The following is a 17,076-nucleotide window of genomic DNA, read 5'->3' as shown; positions in this document are numbered from 1 at the left end:
AGCACAGGAAAAAATAATAGAAGCGGAAAAAAGAGGGTGGATGGAGGTGACTGACAGGAGAAAAAGAGAGGAAGGAAGCGGGTAATAGGAGGTGAGGATTGAAACAGAAATAAATGAGGAGAGCTACAGATGTGATGAACAAGACAGACAAAACAGAGGAGGCTGTTAACAGAGGAGGGTGAGAGGAGAACGAGTAGCATGAAAAATGGATAGAAAGGGACAGAAAGAGAGAGATGAGGGTTGGTGGTTATGAATGTAAACAGACATTTAGCAGAGAATGAAGAAATAACGCTGAATAATATATAACTAATTGTTTTGCTTGACATAATTGTGACGATGAATGTTATTAAACATGAATGCTATTCCAAAGGTTTTTTAGTACTAATTTGATTTCATATAGTCGTCTTCACTGTTCAGCAGGTATTCTAAATGCAAAGAAATATGCCAATATGAAAAATTTGGAATATTTTATGAAACTTAATTGTCCAAACCCCCCCCCAAAACACACAAAGCCTAATAGAGAAAAAAAAGAAGTTCTGTATATGTGTGAGACAGATGACAAGAGAGACAAATGACAAATGCTTTCATTTCAGGCAAAAATGTAGGTGATTCTTTTAAAAAAATATGACAAACAACAGACTGTAGCATCTGTTATATTTTGAATGGGTTGCAATATAAATTGTGTGGTGTTAACACTGCCATCATCAGGCACTGGAATCCTTCTATACTTGAGAAACATCTGTGAATTATCTATTGTCAAATGTTGCCATGCTACATGATTATTTCGGTCTCACTCACTGCTCAGCATAATATATCAGCCAGGGAAGACTTTCAAGAATACTTGGCTGAGCATTGCCTTGAAAGTCAGTGTACTGTACCAACTACCTTGATAGGAAATTGAGATATTTGATTCTTAAAGGACGGGTTTACAGTTTTTCAAGTCTGTCTTGAAACAACAGTCAGGTGCCCATATCGACATTGTTTTTCTTGCCATAATCATTCCTCCTTTTCATACCAGCCATCAGAAGATCTCTTCATAATGCACTTACAATGTAAGTGATGGGATCCAAAATCTACAGTCCTCCTTCTGTGCAAAAATGTATTTAAAAGTTTATCTGAAGTGAATATGACACTTCGGCTGTTAAAATGAGTCAAATCAAGTAGATATCTTTCAATGTTTCAGTCTTTTTAGTGCCAAAGTTCCTCTTTTTGTTGCTATTCTTCCACCACAACTCAACAGGGAAACACTGTCAGAGGAAACACAGAGGGAATCTGATGCTAAAAAGACTGAAAATGTGGCAGATATCCACTTGATATGACTAACTCAGACTGCTGAAGCCTCATTTCTTCACAAAATGATTGTTTGGACACACTGTGGATTTTGGCCTCTATCACTTCCATTGAAAGCACATTTGAAGGGGATCTTTTAATAGCAATGTGGACACCTGACTGTTGTTTTAAGACAGACTTGAAAAACGGGTGAACCTGTCCTTTAAAGTCCTAATATACTTTAAAAGCATTTTCACATAAAAAACTTTAGAGTAATGGATATAGAGGTAATCAAATCACAAAGTGTTCACTCTAAAACCAAGGCTCATGTGTTAAGTGAATAATGCCATTTGAACTAATGTGAATGAGTCAAATGTGAGGCTCCTTCCAAACTCTGGTGCATTATGTCCAGAGTTTCCTGATTATATTGTTAATGTTAAACCACTGTTCCAAACATTTTGCACGTGTATAAAAGAAAAGTAGGTACAGACCACACCGAAGTCCAGATTCTGTTCGATCCACTCCTGGCCGTCCTTGAACTCGTCATGCAGACCCATGATGTACAGGGTGTCTAAGGCATCCACAATGGTTGCACCCAGTTGGGAGTTACCTGGACAAGACACGTAGTAAAACAGATAGGAAAATGAGATTCATTTGTCCAGCCACACACTAAGCAATTTGTTTCATAAAAAAAAAAATGCACCTCTAGGACTAACTCATGGAAAACTAATCATAAAACACAATGGGTCTAATTTGTAAAGGAGAACACATTTAGTTGCAGTGAAAAATAAGAAATGACTGAGATTCATTTTAATATATGCAATTAAAACTTGGATTTGACTGCACATTCATCAGAGACAGACCCATGGAGATAGGGAGTAAATGCAAACTCCAAATAGAAAGAGCTGTAAATTGTGCCCAGTAGGTGACAATCACTGAAAGATAGTAAGGTATTAGAATATGTTAAACCAAACTTAGGACGGTGAAACCATTTTTTCCAAGTAATTTGTGCAACGTTATCCCCGGACCAGTGTGAGGCACTGTGACATGAGGTGACTGGAGGAACACTGGACACTGACTGCAAATGAGTCTGTTGTCCTCCTTACACACCCAGACTTGATTCTTCAGCTCTCTCATACATTTTTTTGAATAATCTTTCTTCCCTTTTCTCTCTGGCTGGACAAAGGGAGAGAAAGTTGCTCTGGGGTTGGAGGGACGCTTCAGTAAGTAACAGCTGTCTGCCCTTTCTAACTCTCCATCCATTGCTCTCAGCAGAGAACTGGTGGACAAGGAGACCAGTGTGAGTTTGTAGTGAGAACTAGAGAGAAGTTCTGGTAGAATAAAGTATAGAGAAGAAAAATAACATATGGAGAGTGCAGAGCACAAAAGGAACAGGAGGTGTAAGACAGAAATTGGGAGAAAAAGAAAAAAAAAGACAGTTGAGACAAAAAGAAAATGTGATTTAAAAGGAGCAAAAGAGATATTAGACAGCCTCAAAACTTGTTATGCTACTGACTACTTTAGTCAGTCATCAAACAATACCAAAGATAGCTATCAGCCCTCTATTCTCTTTTTTTCCAACTCATAAATTAGTCTGATCGATATCGCTGTCTTTTAAGACACGCTGGACAAGCCAGGGGACTGGGGAATATTGAATTCCCCATGAAGAAGAAGAAGAAGAAAAAAAAAAAAAAAAAAAAAAAAATCAACAAATGAGACTATTTCAAATGATTAATATGCATATGTATCTCAACAATATGCTACACATAGATTTCAAATCCCCAGAGTGCACTCCACTCCTCCGCACCTTAGAGCCAATACTTGTTAATATGGAGGTTGAAGAGGCAGCGTCAGGACTGCAGAGACACCACTGCTTCACTGAGGCTGTTCAGTGTCCTCCAGGTGTAGCATGTAGCACACTCAGCTTGTATGCTCAGTTAACACTGGATAAAGGTTCAAATTAATTATTCTTACAGCCATTAGATGATGTATGACCTATATCAACCAGCACCTGTAATGAGGAAAGTAGGAATTCCAGCGTTGTTGTGCCTCCAATCTGTGCCACCTGAAATACAGCACGCCGCAACTGACGCAATTAGGCTAATAACTCACAGCAGAGATGAAGCATAAAGCTAATTAATGCAGAAATCCAATATCAAAGGTGTCACATCACCGTAAAAAGATAATGACTATCATTTACCCTATTCACTTGAGAGTCATGCTGTAGATATTGTGGACAGTGAAAAACGTTGTGATTCTGGTCACTGATGTTTAATCACAGTTCTCTGTCAATAAGAGTTATGCTGTATGAGCCAGTTTTGAAAGCCAAAAAAATCTCAGATAGCAGCTGAGTAACTGTTGAGTCGCGGTCATTGATCAACCACCCCCATAAAGCCTAGCAAATATATTATAGTTATTTTGTGCACCGCAGAAATAATAATCTTACTTATTGTCACTTTAAGAGACTCATCAAGTACTGTTGGTGCTACTCACTGTTGTATTTCACCGTTAATACTGCTCATCAATATAATACTACACAGGTCAGCAAGTTTTGAACTCCAGTTTTGGGACTGCTATCTCAGAATAATGCAAAGCCATTACTCTTATGCTTTTTAAACTCCAGGCGTTGAAAGCGCTATCACAATCACATTCCCTGAGGACGAGAGATTTGATCATCACACCCAAACACCAAGTCAGTCAGTCTTTATCCTCTCCAGCCAGCAGGAGAGACACTCCCAGCTGCACTTGGATTTTAGGACTGAACTAATACCATGATGCACACTTTTTATTTCTCTGACTGTGCAGATTTGACCGAGTCAATGCATCGGTTTGAGGCGCCGACTCTGTTGACTGTGAATATCCTGAGTTAGGGACAGCCCTAGTGGTGAATATTAATAATTACAGTTTCCTGCTTTAAGAGCTGATATATTTTCATTACACGTTATCATTTTGCACCGCTGATCTCACCCTAGTTGTGAATATCTACATGTGTCTGGTCTCCATATTAGTGTTAACACTACTGCGGCAGATAACGTCATGTCAAGATATACAGTTATGCTAATGAGATAGATAATTAAAGAGAGAGATACTCATCTCATTTCTGCAGGTGTTTTGACAGTCAGGAATGTTATCTGCATTTAGAAAAGCCAAGAATTCTCAGTTCAGTTCTGACTGGTTTATTTCTATTTATACCAACAGTTATAGTTAATGTTGTGTTGCACAACAGTCTATTACACAAAGATGTTATAAATTATAAGTACTCCAATATTAAATCAATGTTCTTTTCTCATTTTAAATAAAATAAGGGCTGCATCCTGAAATAAAGTGGATTGATCATATTGGGCTCTTAGATCATTTTTTCCTGTGCTTTCAGTTCAGATTTGAGTGGTCTCAGAGCATATGAGACAAACTGCTTTTGGGCTCTGAGCGCTTCCAAAGTGTGGGTGACCTACGCTCCACCATGTACCTGAACACCTCCCGTGTAGAAACTAGCTGCTGATCTGCTCAACGTGCTGCTAACGCTATGCTTTCTGTCTAGACACAAGGTCGTAGTGTCCATTCTTGATTAATATTTCTGTTTTTGCTGTCTACTTTTTCCTTTTTAGAGAACTTTTTTCTGACTCTTGTCACGCCTCGTCTCTGCTCTCTCCCTGACACGCTGGAGTCGATCGGCAGAGCCCTGAAGCTCCACCCTGCCCCCTGCACAGAGCGGAGCAGCTTGCTGATCTCTGGTTTATTCAAAGTTTATTAATATTAAAACGTACTGCGTGTCCAAACTGCACCAAATTTGACACTGCACTTCCTTGGGTCCCCTGCCATACACCTGCCAAGTGTTACGTTGATCAGATGAACGGTTGTGGAGATACGCAAAATACAGACAGAGATACAGAGATTCTTTCCTTTAGTAGAGAGATGTCAAAATAGTTGCCTTCACATAAAAAGAAACAACTGCATGCCTATAAGCACTCAGGACTAACAGCAGAGTCAAGGAAATCTCATTAATATGTAAAACAATGCAGCAAGGTGTTCTAAGATCTCATCAGATCATCTTGATCCCCCTCTACTACTGCTCGCTGTATTCAGTCCAGCTCAATGCACATACATTAACAACATATTCCTGTGATTAAAGTCAGTGGCACTGCCCTTTAAATCCTTGCTCATTTCATATCAGCTACAGCGTGTGCTGCTGGAATTCCTGAGCCTCCCCACTGTCCCTTCTTATCTGTGACTCCATTCAAAAGGAGAGAGTCTGGCTTCATGCAGGAGCTGCAGTGTTATTATCATTATAGACAGGAACCTCTAAATCACTCTAAAAATACACTGCAGTCAGGCAGGCAGGGCTGATAGCAAGATGCCCTGGCCGCCTGCCGGATCTTGACAGATTGGCCCGACTGTTGGTGAAGCAGAGCCCCTCTGCTGCACCCAACAACCCCCATCTCCCTCCCTTCTGTCACTTTCATCACCTACAGGTATGCTCTAGGCAGTCATAGCAATGTGACGCCGTTGAGGCAAAGATAGAGGCCTGTCAAATTTCTTGAGTGAGTTGAATATTCCTTTGATGTCAAGGTTTTGTATAACAGCTCCTGAATACAATGCTTCTTCTGTGTTTGCAACAATGATACACCAGAGTGGGAAATCAACATCGCTTCTGTGAAAAAAAATGGAAATGTGATTTAACCCACAGATGGCAGCTTCACACTATTGGCATTTTAGCCATGTTTCCTTCTAAAATACCAGGAGGTGCAATCCTAATTATTTTGGAATTATTTATATACCTCAGCAGGCAGTCTCAATGACATTATAAGCAAATTTACAATAAGCAACCTAGCCCTGCTCTCTGTTATGGCTGGTATTATATCAAATAAACAACTCTGATGAAAAAGAAAAAAATCTTTCTTGTGAATGCAAACAGTATAATCTAGGAATATATAATTTAATATATTATCACTTATTCACATACATGTGGATGACTGTCACTGCAACTATCCATTTTGTAGTTGCTCAACCTGAGCAAGGCTTTCACACAAACTTGACAATACTACAGAAAATATAATGGTCTAATATGTGCATTGGATGCCATTATTAATACAAGAGGGGTTGCCTGTATCTAGGTCTCATAATTCAATATCCCAGACTGTGACCTTAAACTACTGTTTTCCTCTGCTGTGCTGAAACATTACAACAACACAACCTTCTCTGCTGCACTACATGTTCCTCAGTTGAATTAAAATAAAGTTTTAAAGCTGTCCTTTAATATCTTCTATTTATTGCTTCACACAGTCTATGTTGTTTGGGTTAACGTTAGATGTTTTAAAGCAATAGTTTCACATTTTTTGAAATACGCTTACTTTGAATCGGTAATGAGGTAAAAGATACTAATATCTTGGTCAAATGCATTTTGAATGTGGGAGAAAACCTGCAATCATCACATGTAATAACTGCCATTTGCATTACTTTTTTTGGTGTGCTATTATAGAATTACCTCAACAATGATAATTGGTTCATTATAACATCAATATAATATAATAATTATGTAACATGTGCTACCTCAATATGATTAATCAAGCAATACTTCCATACTTGATGTGTGGTGGATCATACAAGGACCCTAAGTGAGGTTGTACAGATAAAATTATTTACGTGTAGTGTCTCAAACAAAGTTATGAGATTTTTATTCAATAAGACTATATATTCTAAAAGTTATGTAATCTCCTAAAAAATGACAATTAACCTCTAAGTCAAACTGAAATCACATTAAATCATCTCCCTTTGCAGTCAAAAACAAACAACATGTTTTTGAAATCTAATGTTAATAGTTTTGTATTATTAAAGTGAAACAAAGAGGTCTTTGGTTCCTAGTATTACATTGTACAGAACAGAGATAAAGTAAACAAACTGCTGTAGCTACAAGTCATGGACAGACAGTGTTTCACTTACAGGGATTTTAAAAGCAAAGACAAAACCAGCATCGAACTGGACTGAAGTGACATTTGCAGGTATGTTTACATGCTTTTTAACGTTCTGCAGCTAAGCAGTTAATTAGCTATCTAGCCTGCTACCTGATGTTAGCAGTGCACTTTTCCCCGGTGAATGTTTGTTTGGTGGCTAATTTAACAAGCTACAGTGCAGGACAAGCTTTGTGTTCATGTTTGTAGATTAGATAAGAAGGAGACTTTAGCAGGAAAGCTTATGTGGGTTGTGGTTCAGAGTCTGTGGCTCTTGTGTTGCGTAGCAGGATGCTATCAGGCTCAGTCTGACCATCTACTCTTCCTATGAAAGAACACCATTTACTGTATCGAAATATGGTCTCCCTTTACCTAAGCAGATAATGTAATGGTATATAATTGAAATAATGTAAAACTAGGGGGTACCGTTATGAATTCAAAGAGTCCTAAATCTCCCCTTTTGGTATCAGATTTTTCTCTCAAAGAAGAACACAGGACAAGTGATTTACAGAGCAGATATGTACATTGTAGTAGACCAAAAAAAGGCTTTTTAATTTCAGTTGGACTCACTAATTTACATTTGTGGTCCAGCTAGGGATGTCAATGGTTAACCATTATGGTTAACCACGGAGAATATTTTTGACTGGTTATGCATGTTGGTCTATAGGTTAATTTGCATACATACTCTGCTAATGGCTTCGCTGACAGCTAGCAGTCTGAGGTAAAAAAAGAAAGGCCCTAAATGTAGCTTGGTGTGGGACCATTTCCTCCAGTAAGGCAAGAAAGTCAAATGTAAATTGTGTGATGCTACTCTTCAGTTTAGTAGCAGTACTAACATTATGCTGTACCACATTAAGAACAAGCACCTGGCTGCCATGTTCGAGGATGGCTCATAGTCGCAGCCAAAGATCACGTCGATGCTAGCCGTGGGGGAAAAGTGTGATGCGCGCCGGTCCAAGGCCATCACGCAGTTGATGTACCGAATGATTGAGACCGATATGCTGCCATGTGCCCCAGTATGTTATGCCATCAAGAGCAACTGTGACTTTGTGGCGTTGAAAACACTTTGAGGAGAAGAGGGATGAGTCAAGCTAGCCAGGGCAGACAAGCTAGCTCTGACCACTGGCTGCTGGACACAAACGAAAGCTACATCACAACTTTTCTAAAAAATTAAACGGTTAGTTGCTGATAATGGGTGTCAGTCTATTGAAAAGCAAAATTAACCAGGACTGACATCCCTTGGTTCAGCCTACCTAGAATATTTCTCCTATCTGTAATTTCAGTAGAAACTTCAAATCAAAAAAAAAAGAATTAAACTTGCAATTCACTTATCTTTGTCCGGTGTATGTTATCCCAACCTTGAGAATTTCAGTTTACTTTCATGTTTAGATATAACCTTGTGATCACACCTGAACAGTCTCCCCTCTCCATCTCCTTTCTGCTCCAACACACCCTCCATCTTTTCATCTGCTGCTCCCTCTTCTACCTAACCATCTGTTTGTTCTCATCCATCACTGTCTTACTGTGTTTTTCCTAATCTTTCCTTGATCGTTCTATTTAAACCCCGATGCACAAGTACACTTTTCACCCTTTAGGTGCCTTTCACTGCTGTCTTGTCAACCGGCTTTCACAGAGCAGTGCTGAGTATTCTCCCCTTGCTAAATCTCCTTTTTTCCCTTGTTAATCTGGCGCCGTCCTGCCTTTACCTGTTGTCAGTTTTCATATCTCTGCTTGTATTGTTTCTCTGTCGGTCTTGTCAACACAACACTGTCTGTTGCTGTCAGTTTCCGCCGTCCTCCCTTCATTTCCGTGCTGCGCAGCCTTTCAAATGATGCCAACAGCATCAAATGAAGCTGAATTGGCACTTCCAAGAAGTAGGTTTAGGGATGCCAGGCACTGCTTATCTGAGACAAATTGGCCAGGAAGAGGTTTATTTATTTGGGGAATTATCGCCACAGCCTCATGCACACACAGACTCCATCAGCTGAATACTCACACACACACACACACACACACACACACAGTCTAACTCTCTTCTTCTCTCAGCACAGATACATGTACACTCCCCTTTCTACCTAACTCGACTGAACTCTCACTGCACCCTCTCCAACTTCCTCTATCTATCATCACAATCTCACACACCTCTCTCTCCTTCTCCTCTTCCATTATCTCTCTCTTTCAAACACTCGCGCTCCCTCGCTCGGTCACTGTGCCAGTTTCATTAGCCGACAGGTTTCGGAGTTCTCCAGTATGAATTCACACGAGGCAGGAAAATGTGATGTCATTATTCAGTCTCCTCTCTCTCTGTCTTGTAAACTGTCAGCTCTGGGAGACTGGGAGATGATGGAAAGCTCAGATGTGTGTGTGTGTGTGTGTGTGTGTGTGTGTGTGTGTGTGTGTGTGTGTGTGTGTGTGTGTGTGTGTCAGAGAATGGCGAGCATGCATAGGTACCACTAGAGGTAAGTAAGAAAATAGTTTAGTAATCTGGGTAAACTGGCCCTTTAAATGGTTACATGATACACCACTCTTAAGCAGGGAACCTTCGTTTGGTTATCAAACAGTGGTCATAAAATTGGATGTAGCATCGATGCCAGTGCAGCTGTCATGCTTCTCCGCCAACTCAGCTGGTACAGATTATTGTTAACAATGAAGTGTGCTGGACAAACCATGCAGTAATGACATTGTTTCTACATTACCTCACTATTTTAGGTATCTATTAGAAGCCAAAGTCAGCTGAAAAGAACAGTCACTCAATATATCAGTCAGGCTAAATAAGATAATGCAGTTTTGCTCTCAAAATCAAAAAGGTTAACTGTCATTATTAATAATAATGGACACAACTTCTATTTAAATAAGAAAGAATATCATGTTGTTTTGTACTTAGCCCCAGTATTTGAGGCTTTGTTCCACCATGTTAGTCCTTGTAACACTACGGAGTTTACACTCAATGTCACAGCCCCCACTGATGGGGTTGAAGCTACAGAAGTTTTACTAAATTGTGTAGCTTCAACCCCATCTCCTCCTCCTCCTCCTCCTCCTCCTCCTCTGTTGCTTCAGGTCCATCATGACATTTCAGCCTGTTTTGTAATGAGCCCAGCGGCAATAAACAAAGCCAAGACTTCTCCCCAAGCCAATTCAGACCAGTCTGGCTGGCAGTGAACAACTGGTTACCAACTTATTTGGCACCAGACCGAAACATCTGCTGTGTTCTGTTTTCTGCCTCACAGGGTTACTGGTCAGACTGGGCCTTCCACTCAACATGAGCTCCCTGACTAAAAACCCTAGCCCAAATGCCTGTCTTCAGGCCTGGTGCCAAAGGACATCAGGAGGCACTGGTGTTGCTGTAAAGTCATTTGATGACATTCCGTTGTCTGCATAAAGAAAAGGAAATGAACAACAGTGCAGCAAGCTGTGATACATGTAGCCTATATTAAAACTGTGTTTTATCAGACCCAATTACACAGAACAAAATCCACAGGCTGTACACACAGTGGGTAACTCCCTATAATACAGTATTGCTACAGGAATGCTTAGAGTGCACTGGCGATCCTATCATTATTCACTGTAGTCTACCTTAAATACATTGTAGGAACAGACCTGCTGGCACTATTTTCTTTTGTGATTTGTCCTGGTTTATTTTAGACAGAACAGTCGCTCAAATCGACAGTTCTTAACACCATTAGAGTCAATAGCCAAGTTTCCATCCAAATGTAGCACTAATTAACCAAATTTCCAGAAAATCAAAAAACAACAACAACAACAAAAATCCAATGAATGCATGTTTGCATCCACTTCTGTTAAGAGAATATTTGTAGTTGGGTCATCAAGATAAACAGCTGTTGGGGCTAATTTTCCAGTTGTGGGCCATTAATCCACTGCAGAAGAGGGCGCAACAAGATGATGCAATTAAAAGAGCACCAGACAAACCTAGAATGGGAAAAGTAATGTAGAAAACATGATGCAAAGATAGTATTTTTGATAGAGATGCACCAATCGATCGGCCACCGATCAAATACGGCTGGTTTTCAGCTGACTGGCAATGACTGGTGACTGGCCCTGATCAGTCTCATACATCCGATATTTTGCCGGTCAAATTTACACACATGTTCAACACATAGCCTCACAATGGTTCAAGTCACACACACAATGGCAGAGACAGTAATGTCATGGACAGTAATGTCACAGCCACACAAACACACACACATTAAAACTAGATGATTTGAACTACAGCAGAGACTGGCCGTTGACTGGTAATGTTACAGCATGTCTGCTGCAGTTTTTAACTTATTTAAACATTAATTTACTGAACACGGTCTACATGCAGACCATCCTGGGTTTGCTCAAGATGGGACAGGTGGTGAGTCGGTCCAGCTCAAACTAGCCTATTAGGGCTGTGTGATATGATGATATATATTGTGTGACGATAGAAAAGTCTATCATTTCATATGATGCTCTATCGTTTATTTCGTTGTGATGCAAATCACACTCTTTATGGCAATATTTGTTGTCATTTGGAGTCTGTCCATCTTTTGCGTGGATTACATTGATAAATTACTCTTCTTGGCTTTTTACTCGTGAAGCTTTTATTGCACTTACAGTAACGTAACAAGTTTAGTTGTTGTCAACTCTCCACTGCTGTCTGTCTCTGCTCTGCTGTGCTGTGCTGTGCTGCACACAGAGGGCGCAGCCCCACCAGGGTGAGAAAGAGCAGAGAAGAAGAGAGAAGCAGCGAGATGGCAACCATAAATAACAGCAAAATGCAGTAGAGACTGTCTTTTTTTTAAGTTATTTACCAAATTTATGTGCACTCGTTTAATTTCAGCTCAGTGTGAGAGTCTCTCCTGTGTTTTTCTGTCATTTATGGTCACACTACTCTCCTCTGTTCTCTATGGTTCACTGTGGGTGGGGCTGAGCCCTCCGTGTGTGTGCGGCACACACAGTAGAGACAGTGAACCAGGTGAAGTACTCGACAACCTAACAAACGTGGTTGATGGCAACTACATTTTTACTTTCAAGACTGAGTGCTGAATGTCTCAAGCACGTTCAGAAATATAGAAAAAACACCTCATAAACAACATTGCTTCTGCTGCTTCTTCTGTTCATGGATTCAACAAGCAGAAATACGGACAGCCATTGCAACCCACATTGTGGTTGGAAGTGGAACTATACCCGTAGTGATGAGAACTACCACAGAGAATGAATTGAAAAAGTTTAGAGAGTTAAGCTCTATTCCCGTTCCTCACATGTGGGAACTTTGTATGTGTGTTCAAGACATGGTGCAGCATGTGTCAGCAACAATCAACTTCCACTCAACTCAAAATTGTAATCTGCAGATATTCTGCATGTGAGGTGTTTAGGAAGCATAGGTAAATTGTAGTGTCTAGCAATAGCCTGCGTGTGAGGCGTTCAGGGAACATCGATAAATTGTAGAGTCTGCCGATAGCCTGCATCTCAGCCGTTTAGGGATCATCGGTAAATTGGAGCGTCTACCAATAGTCTGCATGAGAGGCGTTTAGGGGATGGGCACAACTGTCCCGTTTCGGACAGGCACATTTTGAACAGGAACTGCACTAGCACCCCAAAAATCATCAAAATAAAGGAGTTTAAATATGGAAAATATACAACAAAAACAGATTCTGCTCATTTCATTCCTGATGAAACACTTCATGAGAAGGCAGATGACAGCTGAGACAATCAAACCAGCTACACAAAGTTTGAATAAGGAAAATCAATCAGAAATGTTTTCTTCTCCATCACAGAATACAGCTGTTGTACACTTGAGCAAAGTATATGAAGGTTGCAACTATATTGGATTTACAGATTTTTTTTTTCTATCATCCTTGATATACCTTACTATGTCACGATATTTATTGATACGGTGATATAAAATGATACATAAAGTGATATATTATTCATATCCTTCACCCCTAACTGAGTAAAATGTTCTTTTTCTTCTCTTTTGGCCCTTGCACTGTTCTATGTGGCAACATCCCACCATGTGGCACTTTAGGGTTAACTATAAAATAAGGTATAAAATAATTGTGTATAGTATTTAAAGAAAGTTCAGTACTACTGTTATCACCAAAAAAAAAAAAAAAAAAAATCACACATTTCTTCAAGGCAGCAATATCCTACAAGGACACAAAGAAAGTCAAATTCTACATGGGATCATTTTCATCATGTACGCTCTTCTCTAACTCTTTGTGAAAAGAAAAAGCCATCTAAATTATCCACCTGCCCAACTGTGACAGAGACATGGGCTTTGAGCTGGTAACTACGAGGGTAATTGCCTTCTTGTTTCCCTTTGTACACTGGGTTACTGCGATCTAGTCTTTGAAGTGTCCAATTTGTATCCCCTGTCTGCTTAGATTAAAATATCTAGTGCAAAATGTTAAAAGCACGTCTATGTAGCTGACAGATTAATAGAAAGAGTAACTTGAGCAAAGTCATTTGAGAGAACAGTGAAAGTGAAGATGTAAAGTGTGGGTGATGAAGTGGAGGGGAGGTAATGGGGATTCATGAACTCACCAACATAAGCCAGGGAAAGGTCAGCAAATCCTTCAAGACAGTATATACACTGAACCCTTCAGGGCCCGAACTACATCAACCAATCAGAGCCAAATAAACCGGACTCACAATGTTAAAAAACAACAATTTAGCAGGAATATTGCAGTTACAATTATAGAATTATTGTTTAAGAAGCACCTCATGATAATACTGCATGTGCATCTACAAATGTAACACGTATGGAAACAATAACATTGCATTAAAAACATATAGGCCAGCACTAATCTTGAACTTCCACAGTGGTAACAAACATGACACAGCTAAAAGGACCCAACAGGTGAGCAAGGGAACTCTTTTTTTCACAACTTCCCTGCCACCAAAGCTCTCTGCACTTTGCTCCCATGAGTCTGTAACAGGCTTGTTATATCAGTAGAAAACCTCATAGTTTCAGACTTATGTAGAGCTGCTTTGTGGGTAATAGTTCCAAAGTGACTCATCCAATTATTCAGTGCCACTACTTTGTAGATTTCAGCCTTTATCATCATCTGGTCACATAGATGGTAGACATCAAAACTAATCTAAAGCCTGTGGGTACTAACTTACAAGGGAATTGTTTTTCATGAAACTTCCCACTTTTCCTACATAGTCTAAAGGGCTTATGCACATTCCTGCTGGACTCAGCAGCAGGCAAATCCTCCTGTTTCCTGCTGTCCAATTTGGCAGCCGCAGCCCTGCTGAAAGTTTAATCTGAAAGGAAAGAGGGGAGTAAGGGAAGGCCAAGCCGAGGAGTTCTGAAGGAAATTTGACATCTTTGTCGGGAGCAGACTTCAGTTCTCTCCTCAGTCTCTTTTTGCACTGCAAATGTGCCGACCAAAGTCCGCAAAGCTAGAAATAATGTAATAGGTTCACTGATGTAAACTGGAGAAACACCAAATTACTTTTAACAGTAGCAGATTTGAACTGAAGTGGGCTTCAAGGGTTCTGCTAACATGAAAAATACCATATAAATATTTGGCATTTTCATTTGATTATCAAAATAGTTGTAGATACATTTTCTGTCCATCAACTAATTGATTAATTGTTGCAGTTCTAGTTAATTAGCCAGCTAGATACAGCTGATAAAATCTTTCAAGTCAAGTCTTACTCATGCAGCCAAAAATCGCAAATTTCAAATGATTTGCCTTAGAAGGCTTAACAATCTGCACAACATATAACACCCTCTATCATTAGACCGAACTTTGGATAAGGAGAAAATGCACAACAAGCCAGATATGCAATAGATGTTGTAAATGCAGTAATGATTGTTATAAAAACTGAGACGCCTGCTTTTGTCTACTGTCTGACATCAACTGTATACATGCAGTACTAGACTAGCAACAGGGCAGGGCTTAGTGAAGGGTTTCCTTCTCTTTATCTTCCCCAAGATCATCTTCTCTTTCTCTCATAAAGGAGGCAGCTTAGGGACCTCAGGCAGTCATTATAAAGTGATCATCAGTATAACCTCTCACCCCTACTGCCACATTCATCAAGACATTCAAGTCTACAAATCAGGAGAAGCAAAAAAAAAAAGAGTAAAAAGCTAAATTTGTGGTTCTTCCAAGTGCTTTATTGTTTTCAGTCGAGCATGTCGCATTGTATCTCATCCAACAAGGGAAATCATTGCATTCATTAAGCGGATATTAACCAGCGGAACGGAATTTTGCCATTACTTGTGAAAATGTAGATTTGTGTAATGGGAGATTTTAATCAGGGGGCTGACGGGGGAGCTGTTTTTATGAGCTTATGAAAATGAAGTAGATGAGGAAATGTTCCTGGGGTGGAGTTACTCTTTATCAAGCCAACATCCCCGAATGGTGTTGGAAAAAGGAATCACTTTAACTTTCATAGATCAGATGATCTAGATTAGATTATGGTAGATGGCAAACCTACCATTTCAGTTTTTATACATCAAAGAAAATAAACTAATTACTAGTATACAAAACTACTAGAGGCATAATTCCACTCATAGGAGATACAAGCTGTCAACTTGCTATCATTCTTTCAGTAGCATCCACATAAACCAAAACTTCCAACAGAAAACTGATTCCTGGCTCAGTCAAGTGACATACCGACAGTAGATCTGATCAATGATTTTGAACACTTCTTTCAAGTCCAATTTGGCACTTTTTCCGACTTCCATTTGAGCAAAAGATGTTCAAGGCTTAGTCATTACTGAAATCAACTGTGATTAAAAGAAAATGTACCTATTAATACTGCAAGGTGCTTTGTATAAAAGCATCCAGCTGACAGCATGCTGCATTTATAAAGTTCAAGATAATCACTGAGGAAATACTTTGATGTGAAATGCCTTGACATTTAACACGTTGAGCACTTTATATCAATATGGACCGATATACAGTACTTGAGCTGGTACATGTGAGCAAGGGTGTAACTATATAGACATTGGGACATATAGACATATATGGGAGCCCTCCCTCAGAATTTTTTTCCCCCCACAATTCTATGATATTCATATATGAAAATTCACACATTTAGAACATAGTTTTGAGGATACATTGACCATTTGAATTCATATTTAAAGGAATAGTCTGTGATTTCTCCGAGACAGTGTCTGCCCCTGTCTCTCTGTGCTGCCTGCATTGTGACCAGATATTTTACCAGAAGAACAATGACTGACCTTGATGATCATTTTCATTTGAATATTCTGCTTTTATCACTAGTTTTATTTACTGCTGACATGTAGGCCTGGATTAAAACTAATGTTATCATGCTGTTTAGTCTCGCATTCCAATTTCTCACCTGATCATCTGTATCTGCATGTCCCTGCCTGACCACTGCTTTCAGCAGGCCTCTCCCTGATATCATTATTTTACCAGAAGAACAATGACTGACCTTGATGATCATTTTAATGTCATACATTGAATATTCTGCTTGTATTAGTTTTATTTGCTTTAATGTTATCATGCTGTTTAGCTAGCTATATAGTAAATATAGAAAGAACAGTGTACAATATACAATAGCAACAGTTAGCTGAAATGTTAGCTATTGCCTTATCTGCTAAGCTAATGTTACCTATTTAGGCATCTAGTTACTTGTATACTTGTATATTGGGGGGGGGCAGATTGGTATTTTCTCAGTATTGGGGGAGACACGACCCCCCCCAAAAAATGCGTGGTTATGCTCATGCATTTAAACTTTTATGAATTTCACTGCACTGCTAATTTGCAAATAAGCAGATAAACAGACACATCAGTGTCTCTGCAGACTCCATATTTTTCACTCACTTTTTTCCCCTCTGTCTTTTTTTTCTCACACTCTTTTCTCCAACATAATAACTGCATTGGGGAGAGAAAAT

The 17,076-nt window shown here is 39.5% G+C and overlaps 1 protein-coding gene across 5 annotated transcripts in view; it reads right to left on the bottom strand.

The window, feature by feature from the left end:
* man1a2 (mannosidase, alpha, class 1A, member 2) overlaps positions 1–17,076 on the bottom strand; it is a 147,094-nt gene that overhangs the window by 66,054 nt on the left and 63,964 nt on the right. For all 5 annotated transcript variants that reach the window (XM_042425694.1, XM_042425692.1, XM_042425690.1 and 2 more), the window contains one exon: positions 1,761–1,879. In XM_042425694.1, coding sequence (XP_042281628.1) covers positions 1,761–1,879 — 119 coding nt within the window. The remainder of the gene's footprint in view (positions 1–1,760; positions 1,880–17,076) is intronic.

This window comes from Thunnus maccoyii, chromosome 11 (genome assembly GCF_910596095.1).
Source record: "Thunnus maccoyii chromosome 11, fThuMac1.1, whole genome shotgun sequence".
NCBI classification, from domain to species: Eukaryota; Metazoa; Chordata; class Actinopteri; order Scombriformes; family Scombridae; genus Thunnus; species Thunnus maccoyii.
Note: the sequence above shows the minus strand (reverse complement) of the source record. Positions and strands in the feature narration are given on the sequence as shown.